Source organism: Pseudonaja textilis, chromosome 5 (genome assembly GCF_049901715.1).
Source record: "Pseudonaja textilis isolate UNSWEBS1 chromosome 5, rPseTex1.2, whole genome shotgun sequence".
Taxonomy (NCBI): Eukaryota; Metazoa; Chordata; class Lepidosauria; order Squamata; family Elapidae; genus Pseudonaja; species Pseudonaja textilis.
Genome location: NC_141994.1, coordinates 30556088 through 30579316, shown reverse-complemented (window position 1 = coordinate 30579316; position 23229 = coordinate 30556088). Strand labels below are relative to the sequence as shown.

Below are 23229 nucleotides of genomic sequence, written 5' to 3'. Positions count from 1 at the left end.
ACAAATTATCTACCAGGTAGCTAATTTGACAGGACTGTTTGTAATTATGTTTTCTTGTGGGGTTTTTTTTAAACAAAACGTTTTGTTCCATGACTTGGTAAAGGATTATACAGAGATACATCATTGTTTATGATTGATATGCTTCAAAGCTGAGACAAACACCCAGCCCCTAAACAGGTGATAGGACTCAGCGTCTTAATACCAATGAAATCCTGACGCCGCCCCCTCAGCGACCTTCCCTCGAAGAAATCCGACGGCTGAAGCGATCGGAGCCAATCACAACCGGAACGCGGCAGCAACGCAGAGCGAGTGGGAGGACCCGGAGCGCATTTACGGCCTTCGCGGAAGCTGCCGGAGGTCTCCAAGTCACGTGAACCCAATTTGGCTCCGTCCGTCAGCCTATAGGAGAGGAGAGGAGAGGAGAAATAAGGAAGCGTGCTACGCCCCCTTGTCTCGCGACTACTCTTACGCGGTCTGCTGCTTTAACTGCTCTCGTCTTTCCCTTCCGTTCGCGCCTGGCTCGGATGCAAGGATGGCCCGAGCCTGCCCGGTTCTGGCTCGGCCTTTGGTGTTCCTGCTGGTCCTCGTTTCTACTGCTAAAGCAGGGGCAGCCGGTCTCGGCGGAGAGCGGAAACCCAATGTGGTGCTGATTCTGACAGACGACCAGGATGTCTACCTGGGGGGAATGGTAGCCTTGTTCTGCGCGTCGTGGGGATGGGATGGGGAGATGGACCCTCGGGTAGCAGGAGAAGTGAATGCGGGTGGTTCGGAATCGAAGAGTGTCCAATGTGGTAGTGAAGAATGCGCAGAAAAGCCCTGTGGTCTTTGAGGTGGGGGAAGAAACCACTCTGGAACCACTTCGGTGCCCACAGAACCCAGGATAGGGTGTCCTGGTCATACGTCGGTGCTACTCTTTTGCATTTCTGCAGCTTGCAGTGGAGAGGGCATTATGGGACTAGTTCTGAGCAAACGTGCAAGAATAAGGGGAAGGGAAACGGGGAGGGAACTGAAGTATTTATTTTATATGTATCCATTTCACGTATTCATAACTATGTTTATACCTATACCTATTATCTTTTAAGCTATTGACAAATCAAATAAACTTGAATTAACGTGTGTTAGGTGGGCCCGGGGGAAATTGAGGATTGAAGTCCGGTAATCGACCGGTAATCAAGGAAGCAAGGTTGTTTCTCCATTCCAGGGTTTAAAAAGGGGATTAAAAAGAGCCTCTTACTATACTTTAAAAACAGTTGCAGCTATGGTGGTGTATAGGTGAAATGCATATAATTCTGCATGCACCTGTAGTGGAACCAATCAAAGTAAGTGTTGATACAACTAGAAGTGTGGAAAGGCTTGGGAAACAGTTGCATCTTTTGGTGTTTAGCAGGGACTGCTCTAGAATTTGCAGCAGCTGATTCTGTGATCTAAAAGGAAGGAAATTACTTAATTTATGGGTAGCAGAAATGCTTGTGGGATTTTCTGCCTCAAGGTTTGTTATTACATTCTTTGGGGTGTGAACAATATCTGGTTTGTGCTTCAGGTTCAGGGTTATGCTATTTAAAATACTAGCAGAGTCCTGAAGCAATCTTTGAATACTTTAAACTAGATTCCGTGGAAACTGGAAAGACAAATTCAGAATATTTATTGAATTACCCATCAGAATTGGCTGTGAATGGCATTTTTCTAAAATATATTTTCTAAAAAGTTTGTTTACTACATACTATTCTCATTACTGACTGAAGCATCAAAACAATATTTAAATTAAAGGTATTTTCTATGTAATATATAATTCTACTATTGTAACATGTTAATAGCATCTACTTTGCATCTCTATGCTTATTCCTAAGAAAGAAACATCTCTGAGCAGAAATCAGATGATTTTCCATGAAAGAATTTAATATAATACTGAAGTTATGGAATAATTTGTTTCCAATTTTGAGATTTCAGTACTAAAACAATATTGGCTTCTTAGCCTGCAATTATAAAGTTATTGTTGAAGATTTGATGCAACATCAAAATTCTGGATTAGCTGCAATACTGTGTATGCATCTCCTCAAAATGTGCAGTTGGGAAAAATTCTAGTTAATGTAATATTTACTTTTTAGTAAATCTTAAGATTGTAATCATGAAATTTCCTTTTTTACAAAGTACAGTTCTTTATATATTTCCTTTATTTCAGACACCTTTGAAAAAGACCAATGCTCTTATTGCAGAAATGGGCCTAACTTTCTCAAATGCAGTAAGTACATAGTTTGTGGTGGGTTTTGCAAAATTGATTGTTATAAGGAAAGACTGTAGAAGGCATCTGACTCAAGGCATGAATAATTAATGTCAAGGGAAGAGCTGGGCAACAATTTTGTGTCCTGGTAGTCAGTTAGCTTGCTTGTAAATACAGTTATGATTTATTTCATTTGAAGAGGATATTATAGAGCCTTAGAACCTCTAGAAAATTTAATGAAATCACTGTGATGCAGAATACTTCAGCATATAATTTGCTGAAGTAAAATTTTGGGAAAATCTTAATTTTCTAGCTAAGCAACACCAGAGAACTCTCTGAGCTATTTGTTAAGTTTGGGCATTGTCTTAATTAGATTCAATGATTTCTATCAACATTAAAGTTTACTTAGTAATTTTTGCTTTATTAAGGACATTCTGCATGTTTACAGTATCATCTGGGTGGCACTTAAGCTGTTATCAAAGACTGATAGGAATTTGATTTCCCTTTTTATGTTGGTTGGAATTTTGGCATGCATGGTGGAAATTGTTTTCTAGAAATTTAGTCACAAAGATAATGAGGGGATGGGGAGAGGCAGTTTAGGAGGGTTTCTTATTTGGCTTATGCTCTCCCTCAATACTGGATGTATCCTTCCTGTTGGTTATCATCTCAAATTATGAGGAGAGATTTGAGAGAGATTTTTAGGGGATTTGGAGTACAAGTATTATTATACAAACCCAAAGAGCATTATAAATGAGGTTGTTTAAGCCATGTGGGAGAACATTATTCCAATGCTCAAAGTATCTATATCTTTGGAGATTAATTAGAGCACTTCAGGATATTTCAGTATTTTTTGAAGAGTTTGCAATTTAAATGGTGTTTTGGTTTAATTGAAGTATTGAAGTGCTGTGTTCTATTTTTTAATAGTTTTTATTAGACATTTTTCAACAATTTAAAAACATTTACAACGTTACAGCATCGTTATCATTCATATTCATATATCAGTTGCTGTATTCCTTTTATATCTATTGTCCAGCTAGATATACCAGGTGTCCCAGACTGGATAGTATTCAGTTTCATTTTTATCTTTTAACTCAAGGGTCAGCCTGTTCATCTTTGCGCAGTCCAGGATCTTTCTTATTACTGTTCCCTCAGATTACTGTTCCAGAAGTCAGTTAACATTTGGCAGTAAACTGGAAAAAATGCTACAATATTCTTTTAAAATGTGACACATTTGATTATTTTGTGTGTTGTAAAATATTTTTGCAATAAAGACCTTGTTCATTTCAGTAATGAGGAAACTGCAATTGTCACTCATTCTATTCTATAAATATAAAATTAAAATAATTACTAGGTTATAATATCAAGCAAAAAGTAATATCAAGCAAAAAGTAATAAATAGTTTTCTGGTGTTGCCTATCTAGAAAATAAGATTTTTCCAACATTTTATTTAAGCAAAATATCAGAGATAGCAATTCTGTATCACTGTGATCGCTATGATTATATTTTTTAGAGTTTCTATGGCTCTATAATATCCTTTTCAAATGAAAAAAAAATCATAAGTGTATTGACAAGCAAGCTGATTGACTACTAGGACACAGTATTGTTGGAACTTCTGCCCTTTCCACTAATATATATTAATGAGAGGTATTTATTTTGGTGAGTGGCTGTTATGTCAAATATTTTAAAATATATTTGGATATTGTATGTAGAATAGTTTTTTAAACTTGATGGAAATTACTAAATCTACTGAATTACTACAATTACCAATCTGTTTATGTTAATTTTCTTGTAAAAGTTATAGACAGGAATGTAGGAAATTAGTGTTGTACTACCTAATTCTATAATCATTTTTTTCATGTAGTATGTACCCAGTGCACTGTGCTGTCCTAGTAGAGCCAGCATCTTGACAGGAAAATATCCACATAATCATCATGTTGTAAATAATACTTTGGAAGGAAATTGCAGCAGCAAATCCTGGCAGAAGATTCAGGAGCCATATACCTTTCCAGCTCTACTCAGGTCTGAGTGTGGCTATCAAACATTTTTTGCTGGAAAATATTTGAATGAGGTATATGATATATATTGTTTGAAACATCAATTTTAAAAGATTTTTGCATGTATAAAATCACTGATTGCACAAGGAAAATAGAAGCTCTTTGGATTAATCTAAATCTAAATGTTATATATAGAAGGAGAAAGTCATGCTCCTGAAAATTAAGCTATAATAAGAGTATGTATTAATGTAAGATCAATAATCTATACAGTACTTAAATACAATGGGAATTAGTTGAATTGCCTTATTTTAATTATCATAAGTACATGTTATCTAAATATTGTGAGAGAGTTTGTGTGGTACATTTTGTGGCATTCAGTGGAGAATAATCAGCTTCTTGTTCTTAAGAGCCTGTTTATAAGTGAAATAATGGAAGGTTGGGACATCAGAAGCCACCTCTCTCCAAGTAAATGAATGTTATTTTTAATAATGAAGCTCTTGATTAAGTCATTTGTTGGTTATAGAACCATATATGCCTATAAGGGATTAGGCAATTATATGCAAACTCTCAATATTTGCAACTTGGATTGCCTCTTCCAACTGAAAAAAAAATCTACATGAAGAAAACATGTCATTTATTTTACCTTAAAGCTTTTTATTTCTTAGACAGATAGCTTTGGTACACTCTTTAAACCTCTTCTAGGGCCTGTTGTGGATACTCTTAAGATTTTAGCTGAGAAAATGAGGAAATAACCTCCTTTAATATTAGATTTTCATTTTCAGTATGGAGCAGAGGATGCAGGAGGACTTGCCCATGTTCCTCCTGGATGGAGTTTTTGGTATGCTTTGGTAAGTATGAAAGAAGGACGTATGTATGTCTTTTCATCCTCATCATCCTCATCATCTATCCACTGCAGGATGAAGGCCTCTTCCATATGTTTCTAACCAATACAGTTCTGAACTTTCTTTTGCCAATTGGGCCTGCAATACTTGCTGATGTAGTCGATCCATCTTGTTTTAGTTCTCTTTTGTGGACGCTTTTTATCAAGTGGAATCCACTCTTCCATCAGTTGTTCTTGCTATTGTGACCAGCCCGTTGATGATATTGTATACTTTGTTGGTTTTCTAATCCATGTGCAGGTCTTTCTGTCTTGTCTTGTAATGCTGAGCATGTATCTTTCCATGGCTCTTTGCACTACTCGTAGCTTTTGTATCGATTGTGGCAGTAAAAATAGTGTCCATGTTTCACCAGCATATATGTTAGAGCAGATAGCACACACTGATTGAAAACTCTTCTCTTCAGGCTTAGGGGGAGTCGCTCTTGAAAAGTATGCTTAGCTTGCCCAATACATGCCAACCACATTTAACACGCCATTGAATTTCCTTTATTCTATCACTTTCATTGAGATCTGTTGGCCAAGGTATATGTAGTAGTCTACTATATCTACTATGTCTACTTCTTCTTCAGATATATTTTTTTCTTTCTTTGGTGAATTTAGTAAACATAACCTGGCTCTTTCAGGTTTATTTGTAAGCCAAATGATTCTCCTTCCTTGTACAGCTCTTGTATGTGTCTTTGTAGCTCTTTGAATCTTGTGAAAAGAGAACATCACCTGCAAATCTTAAATAGGTGCCATTGATTTTTATTCCATCTTTTTCCCAGCTAATTTGTGAAATATTTCTTCGAGGCAGGCTGAGAAAAGGATAAGTGATATTGTATTGCCTTGTCATATGTAGATTTCCAAGATCATTAAAGCAAATTGTTGCCATTGTTTTTTCATATATTGGTTGTAGTATATGTAAGCAGTGTCTACGCTTTGATGAAGCAATGCATTAATTATTGTTTGCTTGGAATTTCATAGTCTACTAAAGCCATGCACAGAGGAATAGTGTACTCATTCCTTTCAATGAATTGCTGAACAATCTGGACATGATCCATTATGCTGTAGCCACTTCTGAAGCCTGCCTGCTCCTTTGCTGTGCATCAATTAATATTCTCAATATTCTTTTTGTTATCATCTTGGTGAAAACCTTGTAGATGACTGAAAGAGGCTTATTGGACAATAGTTTTTTAAATCATCTTGGGCCCCTTGTGTATAAGAATCATTTCAGCATTTTTCTATGCATCAGGTATTTTTTCCTTTCTGAGGCATCCCGAGTATAATTTTGCTAGTATGTTGTATAAATTCTGACCACCAACTGTCAGCTTTTCAAGTGTAACAAGGTAATTTCCTGAAGCTTTGCCATTTTTCATTGATTTTATGACACTTAATACTTCCTCTATTAGGATATCTGGCATTTCCTCTTTTGTGGATATTGTTACTTTTGAGTGATCTTTGTATAGCTCTGGATAGAATTTTCCAATTATTTCTAACATTTCCTGTCTTGATTTACACACAGAGCCATCTTTATATTTAATTTAAACACATTCATTCTTGTATTTATAAGCTTGCATTTTGCTCTTTCTAATCCCTTTGTTTTCTTCAATTGCTTTTATTCACAAGCTTCACATTAAACTGATATGTTTTTTCTTGGATAGATTTTCTTATGGTCTTGCAAAGTTCAATGTACTCCAGTTTATTAATGAAACATCCAGTATTCTTCATTGTTGTTTTTTCATTAAATCAATAGTTTAATGTCTTTTATATGTACTTATATGTAGTTTTAAACAGGAAATTATTTTCTCTGGCATACCTTAATCTATGCCTCAAAAAGATGTGTATTAAGAATGGGATAATACCTACATGTTTATTGCACAATTGTGTTATACATAAATTTGTATATATTGAATACCCTGTGTTTCCCAGAAAATAAGACCCAGTCTTGTTTTCTTTTCAGCCCCAAAATAAGCAAAATAAGGTCTTATTTTGGTGGGATGTCTTACCCACTTACCTTAGGACCACTGCAGCCATGCCTCTTACACCCTGACACCTGTCGCGCTAGAGCCCAACTTCTGCGACTGCAGAATGCCAGGTGGCTCCTCACACCGGTGCCGCCGCTTGTGGCAGGAAGCTACATGGTGCATTGTGCTGTTGCAAGTGGCGACATCGGTGCGATGTGCCATGGGGCATCCAGACACAAGCGGCTGCAGAAATCAGGCAGTGGCATGGCAGGTGTTGAGGCATAGGGTGCCTGACTGCAATGGTCCTTAGGTAAGCAGGTGCGGGGTGTATGGGGCAGCTCCCACCCACCCCCAAGCTTGTTTTTTACACCTGCACCCATCTTATTCAAACAGACATTGGGCGGGGCTTTATAAGGGCCTATTTGAGGGGCAGGGTTTAGACACAGGCATGAAAATTGGACTAGGACTTGTTTTGGGAGTAGGTCATATTTTTGGGGAAACTATTTAAGATTGATATCTGCTATGACTTAAAGTTGTTTCTTTGTAACCTAAAAAGATTATGTCAATACTCCTGTGTGACAAATTCAGGCAAGATTATAAGAATTCTGATTTGTTCAGATTAAGTATAATAGTAGATGCTTCCTGATTGGTAGTGCTTAATTGTTAAACCAGAAAACTTTTTCCTGCAAGTTCTTTTAGTGTTATCTCTGAATTGGTAGCCTTAATTTGATTTGCTCAAAGCCAGGATCATTACATAGGATTTATTTTAGATAGGTAAGATTTTAATGATTAGGAGAAACAACCCTAGGGTCATAATTCATACATAATTATGACAGCCAATTGGAAGGCATATATCAGAATTTGGCTCAATAAGCCAAAATTCTAAAGGATATTGGTTTTGTTCTATTGTCTCTTTCCTGGGCATAAGCAATGTATTTTTATTTTCGTACGCTAGGAAAAAAACTCCAAATATTATAACTACAGACTTTCAGTAAATGGAAAAGCACGTAAGCATGGTATGAACTACAGCATGGATTATCTGACAGATGTACTGGTAAGAATTTTTCAACTAGTTTTAGCCGATTTATTTCTTCTACTAACTAGTTTACATAGAATGTCCATAAAATGAAAACAAATTTGTTACGCGCAAACTTCAGTGTAATTGATTAGACTGCAGTCCCTCGAATGTTAGCCATAATATAGTTATCTATGTTAAAATGACACAGGACATTCTTTTGTTATACAGTCCTAATATGGCTGTCTGTCTGGAAATAGCATATTGCTCAAATTGTTCACGGTATGATGAAAAGAATGAAATCCTGAGAGTAAATTCTGAACTCTTAAATGCATGTCTCATTGTACTTACGAAATTATTTAGAATACGAATTTCTTGCACATCTCTTTGTAGTTCCTAGTTTTCTGTAGTATTTTTTTTTATATCAAGGCATTCCTGAACCTTGCCCAGGTTATCCTTATCACAACCATCATACTTCATTGCAGTTTTACATCCAAGATGCATAGGGATTGTTTCTGCTCTTTATAAATTTAATCCTTGAATTTCTGCATCTGAAGATCAGTTTATCCCTTTTGCCTTGCATTTTTTCTTTGTTACTTAGTTTGAATGCTAAACACAAGACATTTAAAATAAATGTAATGGTTTGTGAATTTGAGGCATTCTCTTAGAGACACCTGGTTCTGAATCAATATGATAATGAGTAAATAAGCATCTGCTTTCAGGCTAATATATCATTGGATTTTCTGGAATACAAATCCAGCTTTGAGCCATTTTTCATGATGATAGCAACTCCAGCACCACATTCACCTTGGATAGCCGCTCCGCAGTATAAGAAGAGTTTTGAGAATGTCAGTGCTCCAAGAAATAATAACTTCAATATCCATGGAAAGGTATGGATTCTAGATTTTCTACAGATACTCTTGTTAGTATTTGCTAGATATTCTTAATGAATCCCTGCTTTAATTTCATGACCTCAGAATCTATGTAAATATATGTAGCAGCAAATTTGTTTTTTTAAATTCTTAGGTTCTAATCTCAAGGTTCTAATCTCTAGGTTCTAATCTCTTAGGTTCTAATCTAAACACCAGATTAGATTGGTGCTTTCTGATTCTAGTTGAAAATGAGGGGCATATGATGTTTCATAATATAAACATAATGATATACATCTTAATTTTATATTGGCTAGTGTTTTCTTTTTTCATATTCCTCTATTCAAGGTCTTGTGCTTTAGCAATATTTGGTGTTTTTCTTCTTGTCTAGTAAGACCTTGCCCTCAGACAATACTATTTTATTAATGAAAACTAATAAAAACATTTAGAAATCGTAATGTTTGAGTTTAGGTTTCTTTGTAGAAGAAACAGTACAAGTAGCAAGTAGCAAAATACACTGTATATTTATGGAAAATTCTGATGCTCAAATTTCCTTTGTCTTTTGAAGTATGGGGTTATTTAAGCAATAGTCACTATTGAAATTGATCAAACGCCAAAATGTGGCAGCCAATTTTTTATTTTGGAAAAGATGCTTGAAATTAATGATTGCATTAAATAAATAGGTTAGCTAGCTAAGGATACCTCTGCTATACCTAATTACTGAGAGCAAGTCACCCTGATTTCTGTGCCATTTATTTCTGAGTAGACTTATAAACTTTGCATGTTATTTTCAACTAGAGTTATATAATGTTGATTAAACATTAAATACATTTTTTCTCACTTTTTTAACAATGCTTTTTCAGGACAAACATTGGCTTATCAGACAAGCAAAGACTCCAATGACTAATTCATCAATACAATTTCTAGATGATGCTTTTAGAAAAAGGTAGGAAACAATTTTTATAGGAATTTGTTTTTGCAAAATCAAAAGCTTACATGAAAATGCATGTTTCAATTTGTTACTTTGATACAGAAATTGGCTTTAAAAGTATAAAGCTAATAGTACTTTAGAAAAACAATCTGTCATAGCAATAGCACTTAAGACTTTTACAGGTAGTCCTTGACTTAGGATCACAACTGAGCCCAACATTTATCTTGCTAAGTGAGAAATTTGTTAAGTGAGTTTCACCCCATTTTACAACTTTTCTTTCAACATTAAGTGAATCACTACAGTTGTTAAATTAGTAACGTGGTTGTTAAGTGAATCTGACTTCCCCATTGAATTTGTCCGAAAGTTGCAAAAAGGGATCACATGACCCACATCATAAATGTGAGTCAGTTGTCAAGCATCTGAATGTAAATCAGGTGATCATGGCGATGCTGCGATGGGCCATAAGTATGAAAAATTGTCATAAGTCACTTTATTCAGTGCTGTTGCAACTTCAGACAGTCACTAAATGAACTGTAGTAAGTTGAGGACCAGTTGTATACCGCTTTACAGTGCTTAACAGCCCTCTCTAAGCAGTTTAGAGTCAGCATATTGTCCCCAACAATCTGGGTCTTCATTTTACCAACCTCGGAAGGATGGAAGGCTATATCAACCTTGAGCCAGTGAGAATCAAACTGCCAGCAATCAGCAGTCAGCAGAAGTATCCTGCAGTACTGCACTCTAACCACTGCACTACCATAGCTCATCCACCCTAACTTTACAAAATAATTAAAAATGATTTGCTTACTTCCATTGATGGAAGAACTAAATAGTGAAATGTAGCAGCGTGTGCTAGTATATTGCTCTTTAGAAGTAGGCAAAAATTCTTGTTTCACATGAGTGTTCTTACAATTGAGCAAATCGAGTAATTTAAAAAAAAAAATCCAAAGCAATCTTTGCCCAGCTGAGAGTACTTGACCTAAATAGCTTTGTAGAATATGTGAAATCAATGTCTTTTGTGAGATATAAAATGCTGTTAAAAGTTTTTGTATTTTAACCTGAACAATCCTATCTCTATGTAGATGGCAGACACTTCTGTCAGTGGATGATCTAATAGAAAAACTTGTGAAGAAACTGCAGTTTCAGAGAGAGCTGGATAATACATATATTTTTTACACATCAGACAATGGATTTCATACGGGTAATATATATATAAAATATTCCTAGAATTAATTAAGGAGTTCAAGGTATAGATTTGGAAAACTTCTTTTAAAAATGTGATATTTCTGGGCGAGAAATAATACATTGGACATCATTTATTTCAACTTGGATGATAATATATGCTCCTCAGAAATTATCATGTAGAAACTCTAAATTTCAAGCCAACAGATGAGCAGCTAATCAAAAATATTTCATGAAGATCAGATAAAGTAGAATAGTAGTTTGCCAACCAACCTCTGAAGAATGAAATATTTTGCTTCAGAATTTCTTGAAAATTGCGAGTGATAGAATTTCTGCTCTTTATATTTATAGGCCAGTTTTCTTTGCCTATTGACAAACGGCAGCTGTATGAATTTGATATTAAAGTTCCATTGCTTGTTCGAGGCCCAGGAATAAAACCCAACGAGACAAGCAAGGTATGTTTTCCCTCTGTATGATACCACAACATTTATGGTATGAATTATTTGTTGAGTATAATAAGAATGCAAGATGTTTTGAATAGAAATAGGCTGTGTAAGAAGGGGAATGTAGTAAAACTGTATGTACATATATAGGTAAAGCAATCGAATAATATTTGTTTCTGAATCTGGTAAAAAGCAGAATTTACCGTACATTTATTTTAATACCTGAGGTATTTTTTAAAAAGTTGTTACAAAGCCTCTTATCTAGTCTTTGGAAGCATTTGTTACTCATATGGGTGACTAGATAAGTTTTCTATTTGCAAGCCAAGCTTAAACATTGTATTATTGCTATAGGAGGTGAATGGCACGAGCAAATAAGAGCTGCAACCCTCTAAAATTATAAAAAAAAAAGTTGAACACCACTCTCCCATTAATAAAATTAATAATTTTATTGAGGTTAGGATTGGATAAGAAATGTACATACTGATATATATCATATGGAACTGATTTTCTTGCCTCCTTTTTCTCTTGCTTATATATTTTGTATACACTGGAATGAATCTCCCTTCTAAATTCTTGTGTGTAGTTTTATGATTAAGAATGGGAAGAGGTTAGGCTAATAGTTGAATTACTACGTAACTATTCTGTTTATTATAAAAGGGAATGTTCATATTCTGAATGAATGGCTTTAAGTCGTCTTCTTCATGTGAGCACCTCTATGTTATCAAACAATGGTAGGGCATACCCCTGATCCAGAAATCATGCAATATTTATGGTACCACAGCAACATTTTCTAAATGGAGATTCTCAAGAGATAACTAAAATTTAGAGAAACCACAAATCTCACAAATTTTATCATCTGCAATAACCTCCAGAGTTGCTAGTGATCCCAGGAGAATATACTGGGAGCTGCCATTCTCTATTCTTAAAAACAAAAAAAGTTGTCTTTTTAATCCCAGGTGACCAGTTATCAGGTTTAAGTTAAAGTGAGAGTATCCACTGAGACAAGAATTTTAGCTGGGGATTATATAAGTAAATGGCAAAGCAGGAAATTATGCTTCAGTTTTGTTACTTCTGCAATTTTGGCTATTTCTAGCTCCAGTTTTATGACATTCTGTAAATCTCTTAACATTTAATTGTTTCAGTTGGAAAATCTGTAATATTATTCCTGCCTTCTAGATGCTTGTGGCGAACATTGATTTAGGTCCTACTATATTAGATATTGCAGGCTATGATCTGAATAAAACCCAGATGGATGGAATGTCATTATTACCATTGTTGGTAAGTGCACAAATTAGATATTTATTTTGGAAATTGTTCTTAGGGTTCCATAGTGTAACTGTCACTGGATTATAACAATCAATCTCATATTTTCACACACATTTTTCTGTCAATACTTGTCATGCCCCTGTCAGAATCTGATTCGGAGGGGGAGGCCAAGCAGCTGACAGGGAGTGGGAGTATGGCTCCGTTGGCTGTGGAAGAAACTGGGAAAAAGTAAAGGCTCGCTGGGAAGAGCAGGGGAGAGGTAGAGCAAGGGAGAGGGGGTTTGGAGGACTCAGGCCCACCCTCTCTTCATCCTAGGGCACGCAGGCAGGAACGGAGAAGGGAGCAACATGAGTTGCATGGCTTATGGGGGAGGAAAGGTCCCCATTCCCTTCATTAGCTGCAGCTGGGAACACAGTGTTTAAAAAGGGAAGCTGTGCACAGCAAGTTGTTGGGAGCAAATCATGAATTATCTGATTTCCTTGAGGCTTATCTGGGTTCCTGGCGTCTTCCCAACTGTGTGTGCTTTGCTGTGCTTTCAAGTCTGCAATTCAGATTTAACAGATAATCAGAGTTGGAAGGGACATCTAGCCCAACCCCTCGCCCAAGCGGGAGACCCAACACCATTTCTGACAAATGGGAGCCTAATCTCTCCTTAAAAGTGATGGTGCTCCCACAACTTCCAAGGGCAAGCTGTTCCATTGGTTGATTGTTCTCACTGTCAGAACATTTCTTTTTATTTCCAGGTTAAATCTCTCCTTGTTCAGTTTCCATCCATTATTCCTTGTCTGGCCTAAGGGTGCTTTAGAAAATAGCTTGACCCCCTCCTCCCTGTGGCAGCCCCTCAAATACTGGAAGACTGCTATCATGTCTCCCCTGGTCCTTCACTTCACTGGACTAGCCATGCCCAGTTCCTGTAACTGTTCTTCATATGCCTTAGTGTTCAGTCTCCTAATCATCTTGGTTGCTCTTCTCTGTACTTTTTCTGGAGCCTGAACATCTTTTTTATAATGTGGTGAACAAAACTGGATGCAGTACTCTACGTGTGGTCTTACTAAGACTTTATAGAGTGGTATTAGTACTTCCCTTGATCTTGATTGTATTCCTGTTAATACAACTTAGGATTGCATTAACTTTTTTGGCTGATAGTGCACACTGCTGGCTCATATTTAGCTGGTTGTCCACTAAGACTCCAATATCCTTTCACAGTTACTGCTATTGAGCCTGGTTTCACCCAGTCTATATGTGTACTTTTGGTTTTTCTTGCCTAAGTGTAGGACTTTACTCTTCTCTACATTGAATTTCATTTTGTTAGATATGGCCCAGTGTTCTAGTCTGTCAAGATCCATCTGGATCTTGAGCCTATCTTCTTGGGTGTTAGCTATTCCTGCCAGCTTAGTATCATCTGCAAATTTGATAAGTTTCCCTTCTATTCCCTCATCTAAGTCGTTAATGAAGATATTGAAGAGTACTGGGCCTAAGACAGAACCTTGTGGCACCCCACTGCTTACTTCCCTCCATGTAGACTTAGACCCATTAAGGACTACTCATTGGGTACAGTTTGCCAGCCAGTTGCGAGTCCATTTAGTGGTGGTGCTATCTATTCCACTTTTTTCTAGCTTACTAAGAAGTAGGTTGTGGTCTACTTTGTCGAATACCTTGCTGAAATCTAAATATATTATGTCCACAGTATTTTGCTGGTCTACTAATTTAGTCACTGTGTTGAAGAATGAAATAAGATTGGTTTGGCATGATCTGTTTTTAACAAACCCGTGCTGACTGCTAGTTATTACCTTACTTGTTTCTAGATGTTGGCAGATCTGTTTTTTTATTATCTTTTCCAGTATCTTCCCAGGTATTGATGTTAGGCTGATTGGTCTATAGTTTCCTGGGTCTGGTTTTTTTTTTCCTTTTTTGAAGATGGGAACCATATCAGCTCTTTTCCAGTCCTCTGGTAGTTCCCCGGTGCTCCAGGATTTTTGAAAGATATGGTGCAGTGGTTCTGAGATGACCTCTGCCAGCTCCTTTAAAACTCTGGGATGTAATCCATCAGGCCCGGGTGATTGGTTTTCATCAAGATCATAAAGGTGTTCTCTTACTATTTTTTTTGCTTATTTTAACTTTTATTTCTGATCTTTCTTTTACAGTTATGTTTTTGGTGGGTTGAGCTATAGTTTCTTTTTGCGTGAAGACCAATGCAAAGAATGAGTTAAGCAGCTCTGCTTTCTCTCTGTTGCCTGTTACTTCCTTGCCTCTTTAGTGGACCGACTGTTTCCTTGATTTTTTTCTTGTTATTTATATGTTGGAAGAAACTTTTTTTATTATCCTTGACTTTTGTTACAAGTCTTTGTTCGTTCTGAGCCTTTGCTTTCCTGACTTTGTCTTTGCAGATTCATGCTATCTGCTGATATTCTGCCTTAGTTGTATGTCTTCCTTTCCATTTTTTGTACTTGTCCTTTTTTTCTTCCAGTTTGCCAGAGAGAACTTTGTGTAGCCATGCTGATTTCTTCTTGGATTTCTTGTTTTTCTTTCTCAGTGGTATTGTGCTGGTCTGGGCTTCTATGATCATACCTTTTAGAGTTTCCCAAGATTCTTGAGTTGTTTTCCCCTTTAGGATTTTCATCCATGGAATCTTTCCCAAGTTCTCTGTAGCAATATAGTGGTCCTTTAAATACAGTGCAACTCTACCTCCTCTTTTATGGGGTCTGTTTTTTTTTAATAGTTTGTATCCTTCGACCAGTATGTTCCAGTCATGGGTTTCATCCCACCAAGTTTCTGTTATTCCAACTATATCATATTTACCTTCATGTATTCGTAGTTCGAGTTCACCCTGTTTGTTCCCCAGACTTTGTGCATTTGTATATAGGCACTTGAATCTTTATGTCTGACACTGTGTTTACTGTCTACATAACCTGTGTTGTGCCTGCCTGCCCCTACTTTCTTGCCACCTGTTTGATTAGTGCATGTGGTATGGCACTCACTATTAAATGCTTGGTTTTGGTTGGCATCAAGGCTGATAATCTTACCTGCACAAACATCTATTTTGCATGCACTGGTATCCTGATTAGTTTTAGGTTGCTGGGGATAGAAATTCTCTGAATCCATTAATTCTCTGTCCCCGCTGTTCAGTTTAAATATTTATCCAGGATCCTGTGCTTTACAGCCATCTCTATCTTTCTCCTGGCCTGTCAAGTTAATTACTATAGCGAGGTTTGTTTGAATTTTTAGTTACAATTTGTATGTACTTTGTTTTCGGACTGAATTTCCTCCACTTAAAGACTGTTCCTGAGAGTCTTTCTCCAACCAAAGGTAACCTGGACATTGGGGGCAAAGTTGGAGCTAATAAAGGGACTCTTCTTGCTTATTTGACTGTGTTGCCTTTGTGCCACGCCCCGGGTCATCACAATACTATAGGAATGAATTGCTTTACATCTTGGTTTGAAGCAGTATGCTTCAGATGCAGAAAGGATAATTTCTGTTTAAACTGAACAGGTTTGAGGTAGTGCAAAACAGCTTTCTATGAAACAGCAATTGCAATAGCTTTTAGATTTATATACCGCTTGACTGTGCTTTACAGCCTTCTATAAGTGGTTTTACAGTCAGCATATTGCCCCCAACAATTTGGGTCCTCATTCTACCCACTACAGAAGGATGGAAGGCTGAGTCAACCTTGAGCTGGTGAGATTCGATATGCCAAACTGCTGGCAGCTGGCAGTCAGCAGAAGTAGCCTGCAATCCTGCACTCTTAACTACTGTGCCACCGTGGCTCTTGGAAAATTAAGATGAGCACTGTGAGTTTGGGAACCCTGGTCAAGATGGACAAAATGTCCTCTTCCTGTGCACAGTTAAGCAATGTGAGATTATCTGAAAATAAATGCATTTTTCACTAGTTGTGGTTTTAATGGTGCTAAGTATTAGAAAAAGACAACAATTGTTCATCATGAAATTATTGAGAGGATCCTCGTATTTGTTGAGTTTATTTCTAAGATTGTTTTATTGATTATAAATAGATTGATTACAGACATTTAGACAGTCTCTGAGCCTGTAAAAAGCAATAATTTCCACTTTTGTTAATCCTTTCTTTGTTGTAGAAAGGAGAACTAAACAAGACCTGGAGATCAGATGTTTTGGTTGAATACCAAGGAGAAGGACATAACAGCAGTGATCCTACTTGTCCTGGTCTTGGACCTGGTGTTACTGTACGTAATGTTGAAAATGTTTCATTCCCTTTAGAATCCTGTATACTCTAAATTTAGAGGGAGATGGCTGTATATGGAAATACTTAGTAGTCAAATGTTGGCTGAAAACACGGAATAGTAAAATTAAATTTGGATGTCATTTTGGGAGGTCTCTGGGACATAATCAAAGGCATATACCATTTCAGTGTTCTAAACCATTTGAATGGTACTAAAATTATTCTAACACTTAGCTATTTTTATAGCACTGTTTTCCAGACTGTGTTTGTGAAGATGCATATAACAATACTTACGCATGTGTAAGGACGCTATCGAATAAATGGAATCTGCAGTACTGTGAATTTGATGACCGTGAGGTAATTTTGTCTTTGTTTTTGTAATTCCATGTTAATGGTAGTCCTTATGAATATATAATACTTCTATAATTAACAGTGACTTGAATTAAGCCTTTTAAAACTGGTAAAATACATGCAGAAAAAAATCAGGATGTTTCTGTAAGATCTCTTATGCATTTACATATCAGATGCATTTTGGAGCTTCCTATAGTAAAGCAGCTACAAAGATTCCTAAGGCTTCTTTGGATTTATAATCGCTATTGATTTTAATATTGTAAAGTAGCAGGAGCCATTTTTAAAAAGATACTATATTTTCCAGAAGTTTTTAAGCTCTATTTCTTTAAAAGATAGATGTACAGTAACCATTAGCATCCATTGAAAAAGTTTGTTCTCTGTGGTTCAAAAATAATGTCAACATTTTATCTCAAAAAGTTTATAAAATGCAATGATTTGCTTTCACAAACTGAACCTAAAGATATACCAGAAAGACATTTTTGAGCAAAGAGAATTGTCATTCTAATTCTCTTCTAGCAAATAATTCCCTATTTATATTCCTATTACACTTTATTTCCACTTCCTTCTTACAAAAATTTACTTGCAGCCATGTATCATTCTAATATTTATCACAGATTTAAGTGTTAGTAATACATTATATTGCTGCAATATTTGATTGTGTTGTCATATATTTTAAATAGCGTAAGTAACGGACTATACACATGGTGAACCTATGCCTCAGCTTTGGCATGCCTCAGCTAGCTTTCAGAAAAACATGTCTGTGCTACATTGATTTTAGACTCTTTTGGGCGCACGCCGATAGAACCGCACATAGAACCGGTAGGAAAAAAATTGGAAACCCACCACTGATTAGCAAACACTTTTAGTAGAGGACTGTTCTGACTTAACAGCTAGTTTCTTTATAGTTGAGGGAAGACTGAGATTAGCATGTACAATCTATATAGGCAGCTTCCATTATAATCTTATTTTAGATGTCATCAACAACGGAGGCAGTATATTTATGGCAATCTATATATACAAAAAAGCGAAATACCACTCACACATCATCACAAAATCTCCAGAACCATAAAGCCTACAAACCTGAAATTTGGTATGTATGTTCCTCTTGGCTTGTAGGTGCTCACTAAGAAAGGATTTTTTTAAATGACCATCAGAGCATTAGTATTTCATATATTATTATTAACATGGTCTGATGCTAAGGAGTTCTACTCCCCCTCCCTACCTGAAAAGAAATCTGTTCCAAATGCAACATACAAGCAGAGGAAAGGAGTTTCAGTTTTAGTTTCATAGCAGCAACCAACTTTAGTACAGAACAGTTGAGCCATTACTAGGCTCGTTGCGGTCTCCTTGCTCACATAACAAATACTCTTTCAATTTCCAAATAGCCCTCAACTCTCTCACACACTGACAGGACACTAGCCAGATGAATACCGATGGATGCTGATAGCCAGAGGCAGGATTTTTTTCCCCTATTTTCCTCCCCCAAAACTAAGCCCAATCACATATTTTCACAGCAAAGTACGGGTATAGAGCTAGCAATTGATAAATTTAAGATTGCAATGAAAAATTAAATTTCAGCTCTTGCCTGAAGAGCTGCAGTTCCAAACCTCTGCTTAGCATTTTCAGATGGCCTGGACTTGCTGCCTTATAGGTATGAGAACAGCTGTGTCAGCCACCCTTACTGTATCCACAACATGGTTTCAATCTTACATGAATTCATCATTTTGATAGAAACTGTTGTGTATTATTTTTGTATCTTTTAAGTCTAACATATTTATTTACTAGGGCTGTGCATGTTTTAAAAATTGGGAAAAGCACTTTGAACCTAACTTTTTGGGGTCTTCTGTGTCTCTAATACCTTTGAATGAATAAATTAACATTCAGATAATTATTAACTGCTAATCAGATCCAAGGCTAGGTTTTCCATTCATCCATGGAAAAAAATGGTTGAATTGAGTGAACAACTTCACTAAGATGTTAGAACTCGAAAGAAACTTCAGTCACAATGATTTGTCAGATGAATTAAGTACGTATTTCTAATAGCATTGCTTTTGCTTTCATGAAGGTGTTTGTTGAAGTTTACAACCTGACTGCAGACCCACACCAGATTACTAATATTGCAAAAACAATAGATCAAGAAATTTTAGAAAAAATGAATTATCGGCTAATGATGCTACAGTCCTGTGCTGGAGCAACGTGTCGCGCACCAGGAGTTTTTGATCCAGGGTAAATATATTCCTTCAATTATTATGTTCAGTATCATCAATATGCTGCTGATGCTCTGTTGTACATCTCAACCCCAGGCCAACCAAGTACTCCTATCAAGGTCATGTTACAGTGCATGGAGGCTATGAAAGTGGGGGAGGAACAGGTTGAAATTCAACCCCGATAAGGCAGAATCACTTGGGCTGTTGGTTTTTCTGGTATGAGGGATTTGACATCTTAAATTCCATAAATAAAACTGCTGTGCATTTTGGAGGTTTTCCTGGATTCTCTGCTTGGAGCAGGTTGTGGCCAGGAAGTCTTTGCCAAATTCATCAGGTACACCTATTGCAATCTTTTCCAGACGAAGACTTGGTCCTCAGTCAGTCATGTCTTAAATGATCAAACACTTGACCCATTACATTCTCTGTGAATATTACTTGAAAAGCACTCAGAAGCTGTAATTGATTTAAAATGTGGCTGTACAAGCAATTATGGGTGTGCCTTGATAGACACCTCTGCTAAATGTTCTTCCAAGTGAGATTCGTGGTGTTGGCTGTGACCTATAAAACCCATTATGGACTATAACCTGGTTGTTTGAGGGACTGCCTTTCTCTCATGGTTCCTGTCTTGAATGTTCCAACAGAGTGACAAGTTGTGGGGTCTGTTTCTGATACAATGTCACCTGATGGTTGCAGGAAGCCTGTCTTTTCTATTGTGGCATATACCCTCTATGATACCCCCTGCAAAGCTTCCTATTGTTCTGGCCCTACTGCCCTTAATCAAGCCTTAAAGACTTGGCTCTTGATCCAAGCAAACTTGGGGTGATAAGGGGTTTTCCTGCCTTTTTATTATTGGGCCTGATTTGCTTTGGATTTTGGCATTTTTATTTTCTCTTGCTCTCCTAGTGGAGATTTGGTAATGGCTGTGTGTATCGTAAGCTGTCTAGAGATATATGAAATGAGTGGCTCTATACATTTGATTAAATAAACACACTTTGTCTCTCATGCTGCATGTCCACACAGCTATAAACATTTACAGATCAAAAGCCCTGTAAATGGGGCATCTGGTTATTTTTAGCATTACAATGAAACCTTGATTTAATGGACTAAATCCTGCTACTTGTAGCGTTTTCTGTTAATTTTAGGGGATTTGATTTTTTTGAATGGGGATGATACTCTACTTCTCTATAATACATGTTTCCCTCCCTTTCAGTTTCTCTTGACTCTTGGTGATTGCCTGGCCTAGTAACTGCAGTTTTTTTGACAATGTTTTCAGACATAGTTTGCCATTGCCTCCTTCTGATGGCTAAGAGCAGGGGTGTCCAACTTTGGCAACTTTAAGACTTTGCTGGCTGAGGAATTCTGGGAGTTGAAGTCCACAAGTCTTAAAGTTGCCAAGGTTGGACACCCCTGGCTAAGAGCGTCTGGCCCAAGGTCACCCCGCTGACTTCATGCCTAAGACAAGACTAGAATTTCTGGTCTTCCAGTTTCTAATCCCAGTATTTGTAATGACTACACTATTCAGAACTCAAGAGATTTGGTAATGTACATTTCTCTACTGGTATTTTTTAACGTGCAAGACCTTTTCTTAAATTTCTTGTTTTTGTCTTTTTTTCCTTTAGGTATAAATTCAACCCACACCTGATGTTTGGCAACCAAGAACTTCAGACTCGCAGACTTGCACCTTCCCTGTAGCTAAACTTGCCATCTTGTTTGTTGCCAACTTAATTTCTTTGAAAACAACTGCAGAAAACTACTTAATCCTTTCTGACGTCTTGAGATATTAGATCAGCTGATCTTGCTGATTAAACAATCACTGGCCATGTGTTAGAGGCATGATCTACCCTGTCTACTCAAATCTGATTGCCACACAAATGTTTCATTTGGAGTTAAATATTAATTTGGGATGTAAATCTGAATGTCCTTGTTTGGTCTTGTAATATAACAGAGGCTAGGACTGCTGTCCTATGTACAACCACTACCTAACAGCTTTTCAAAAGATACAGTGTGCATCTCAGTACTGCTTCCATTCTGAGTCTGATGAATTAAATTAAACAGGTTAGTTGACATTTGTTTTCTTTCCTGTTTTTCAGGGTTCACCTGGATCACTGACTAGAATCTATGTGTCTGATGTTATATGTGTGTTGTTACAGAATCAGCTCAATATTTTAAGTCAGAATCAAATGATTAAATGAGAATCCTCCCTCCCCCAACTGTGCTTTCTCCTTGGCACGTACACTGAAATGTGAAAGTCCTACAATAAAATTATAAGACATGCCACTCTGAATATTTAAACTGGAACTTGGGCCAATAGTTAGAAGAACAGGCATCCTTAGATGCAATAACTAAAATGAACTGCATTACATCGGTGCAGTTTTTTTTCACTGATGCATTTGCATCTAAATCGAAGTGGGGTGGCTATTACATGGCTAAGCACATTTGAATTCTACACGTAATGCAGTGTATTTTTGCACTAGGTAGTTTTTAAGAAAATGCCTTCACAAAAGCTGGTCATTGCATAAGAAATAGGAGCTTTCTGAATGGATTTCTTGCAAATCACATGGAATCTGTCCTGGACAAAGCAGAATCAAAGGCTAGCTGTTTCTCAAAAGAAAACTTAATCTTTATGACAATCTGTTAAAAAGGATATGACTCTTATAGTGAATAGATAATTTGAAATAAGATTGCTTCATTTTATAATTTATGAAATCAGCTTTTATGAGTTTCTGTCTGAAGGGAGTAAGTAAATAGCAAGATAACAAGTTACTCTGAAATAGACTATTGAACACTTGATCAGGTGCCATTTCTCTCCATACTTATTTTTGGGTGAATCTTGTGATTTGATTTATTGCAGCTATACATGTTCAAGCATTTGAAATTTATCTTTAGTTTCATCAGTTTAGAGATAGTTAAGGATCTATGGAAAACTGACCCAAGATTTATTTGATCCAATCTTATGCCATAAGACTGAAAACGAAGGCACACATCACTCATACACAACTTATCCTCAGGTTATTTCAACATGTAGGAGTGTCAACTATGACCAGATCTGGACCCAAAAATCAGATTTGTTTACATTTAATGCTTTCAAAGTTCTAGCAGCTTTCAATATTCTAAATAAAGTGATTAAATTTCTCATGTGATTGATACCTAACATACAGTTGAGGCACTTCAAGTTTATGTCTAGCAAAATATTTAAGATTATTTTTATGCCTGGGTCAAAACATAGTTGTAGTATTGAGTCTTCTCTTCATATTATGATACTAATCATGTAAAAGCAGTGCAAAACCTAGAACACAGAAATTCAGTAATGAAACTGTTCCTTACATTAGTCTTGTTTTTCTTATGTACAACTATTATTCACCTGTGAATTTTTCATTTAGTTAATGCACTCATAAACCACTTCTAAATTAGTAGTGTAAGGAGAAATCGGGAGTTAGGCATAGAATTAACATACTGTGAAATATTTATAGTTTTGTTTTCCTATTAAATGGTTTCACCTTACAACACTAATCAATTTGCACCTCAAAATGTTTTTAACTAATTTAGATATGATGAAAATTAACATATAGTTACAACTTCACTATGAAAATCAGATTTTGGAAGATTTTAAGTTTTTTCCAAAGAATCAGTACAAAAAATATATATATTTGGATTTGCAAACCTGAATTGAATAAGAAACTCTAATAACTACTCAACCTCTAAGAACTACTCAACCTTTCCCTC

General features: G+C 36.5%; 1 protein-coding gene across 1 annotated transcript; it reads left to right on the top strand.

The window, feature by feature from the left end:
• The first annotated feature begins 455 nt into the window (after positions 1–455).
• GNS (glucosamine (N-acetyl)-6-sulfatase) lies at positions 456–21716 on the top strand. The gene is made up of 14 exons (XM_026700096.2): positions 456–688; positions 2180–2239; positions 4080–4286; positions 4995–5060; positions 8009–8107; positions 8791–8958; positions 9801–9883; positions 10948–11066; positions 11399–11502; positions 12667–12768; positions 16845–16952; positions 17195–17305; positions 19365–19525; positions 21126–21716. Exons 1-14 carry the CDS (start codon positions 533–535, stop codon positions 21196–21198), a joined length of 1617 nt encoding a protein of 538 aa, XP_026555881.1. The 5' UTR covers positions 456–532; the 3' UTR covers positions 21199–21716.
• The last annotated feature ends 1513 nt before the right edge of the window (positions 21717–23229 follow it).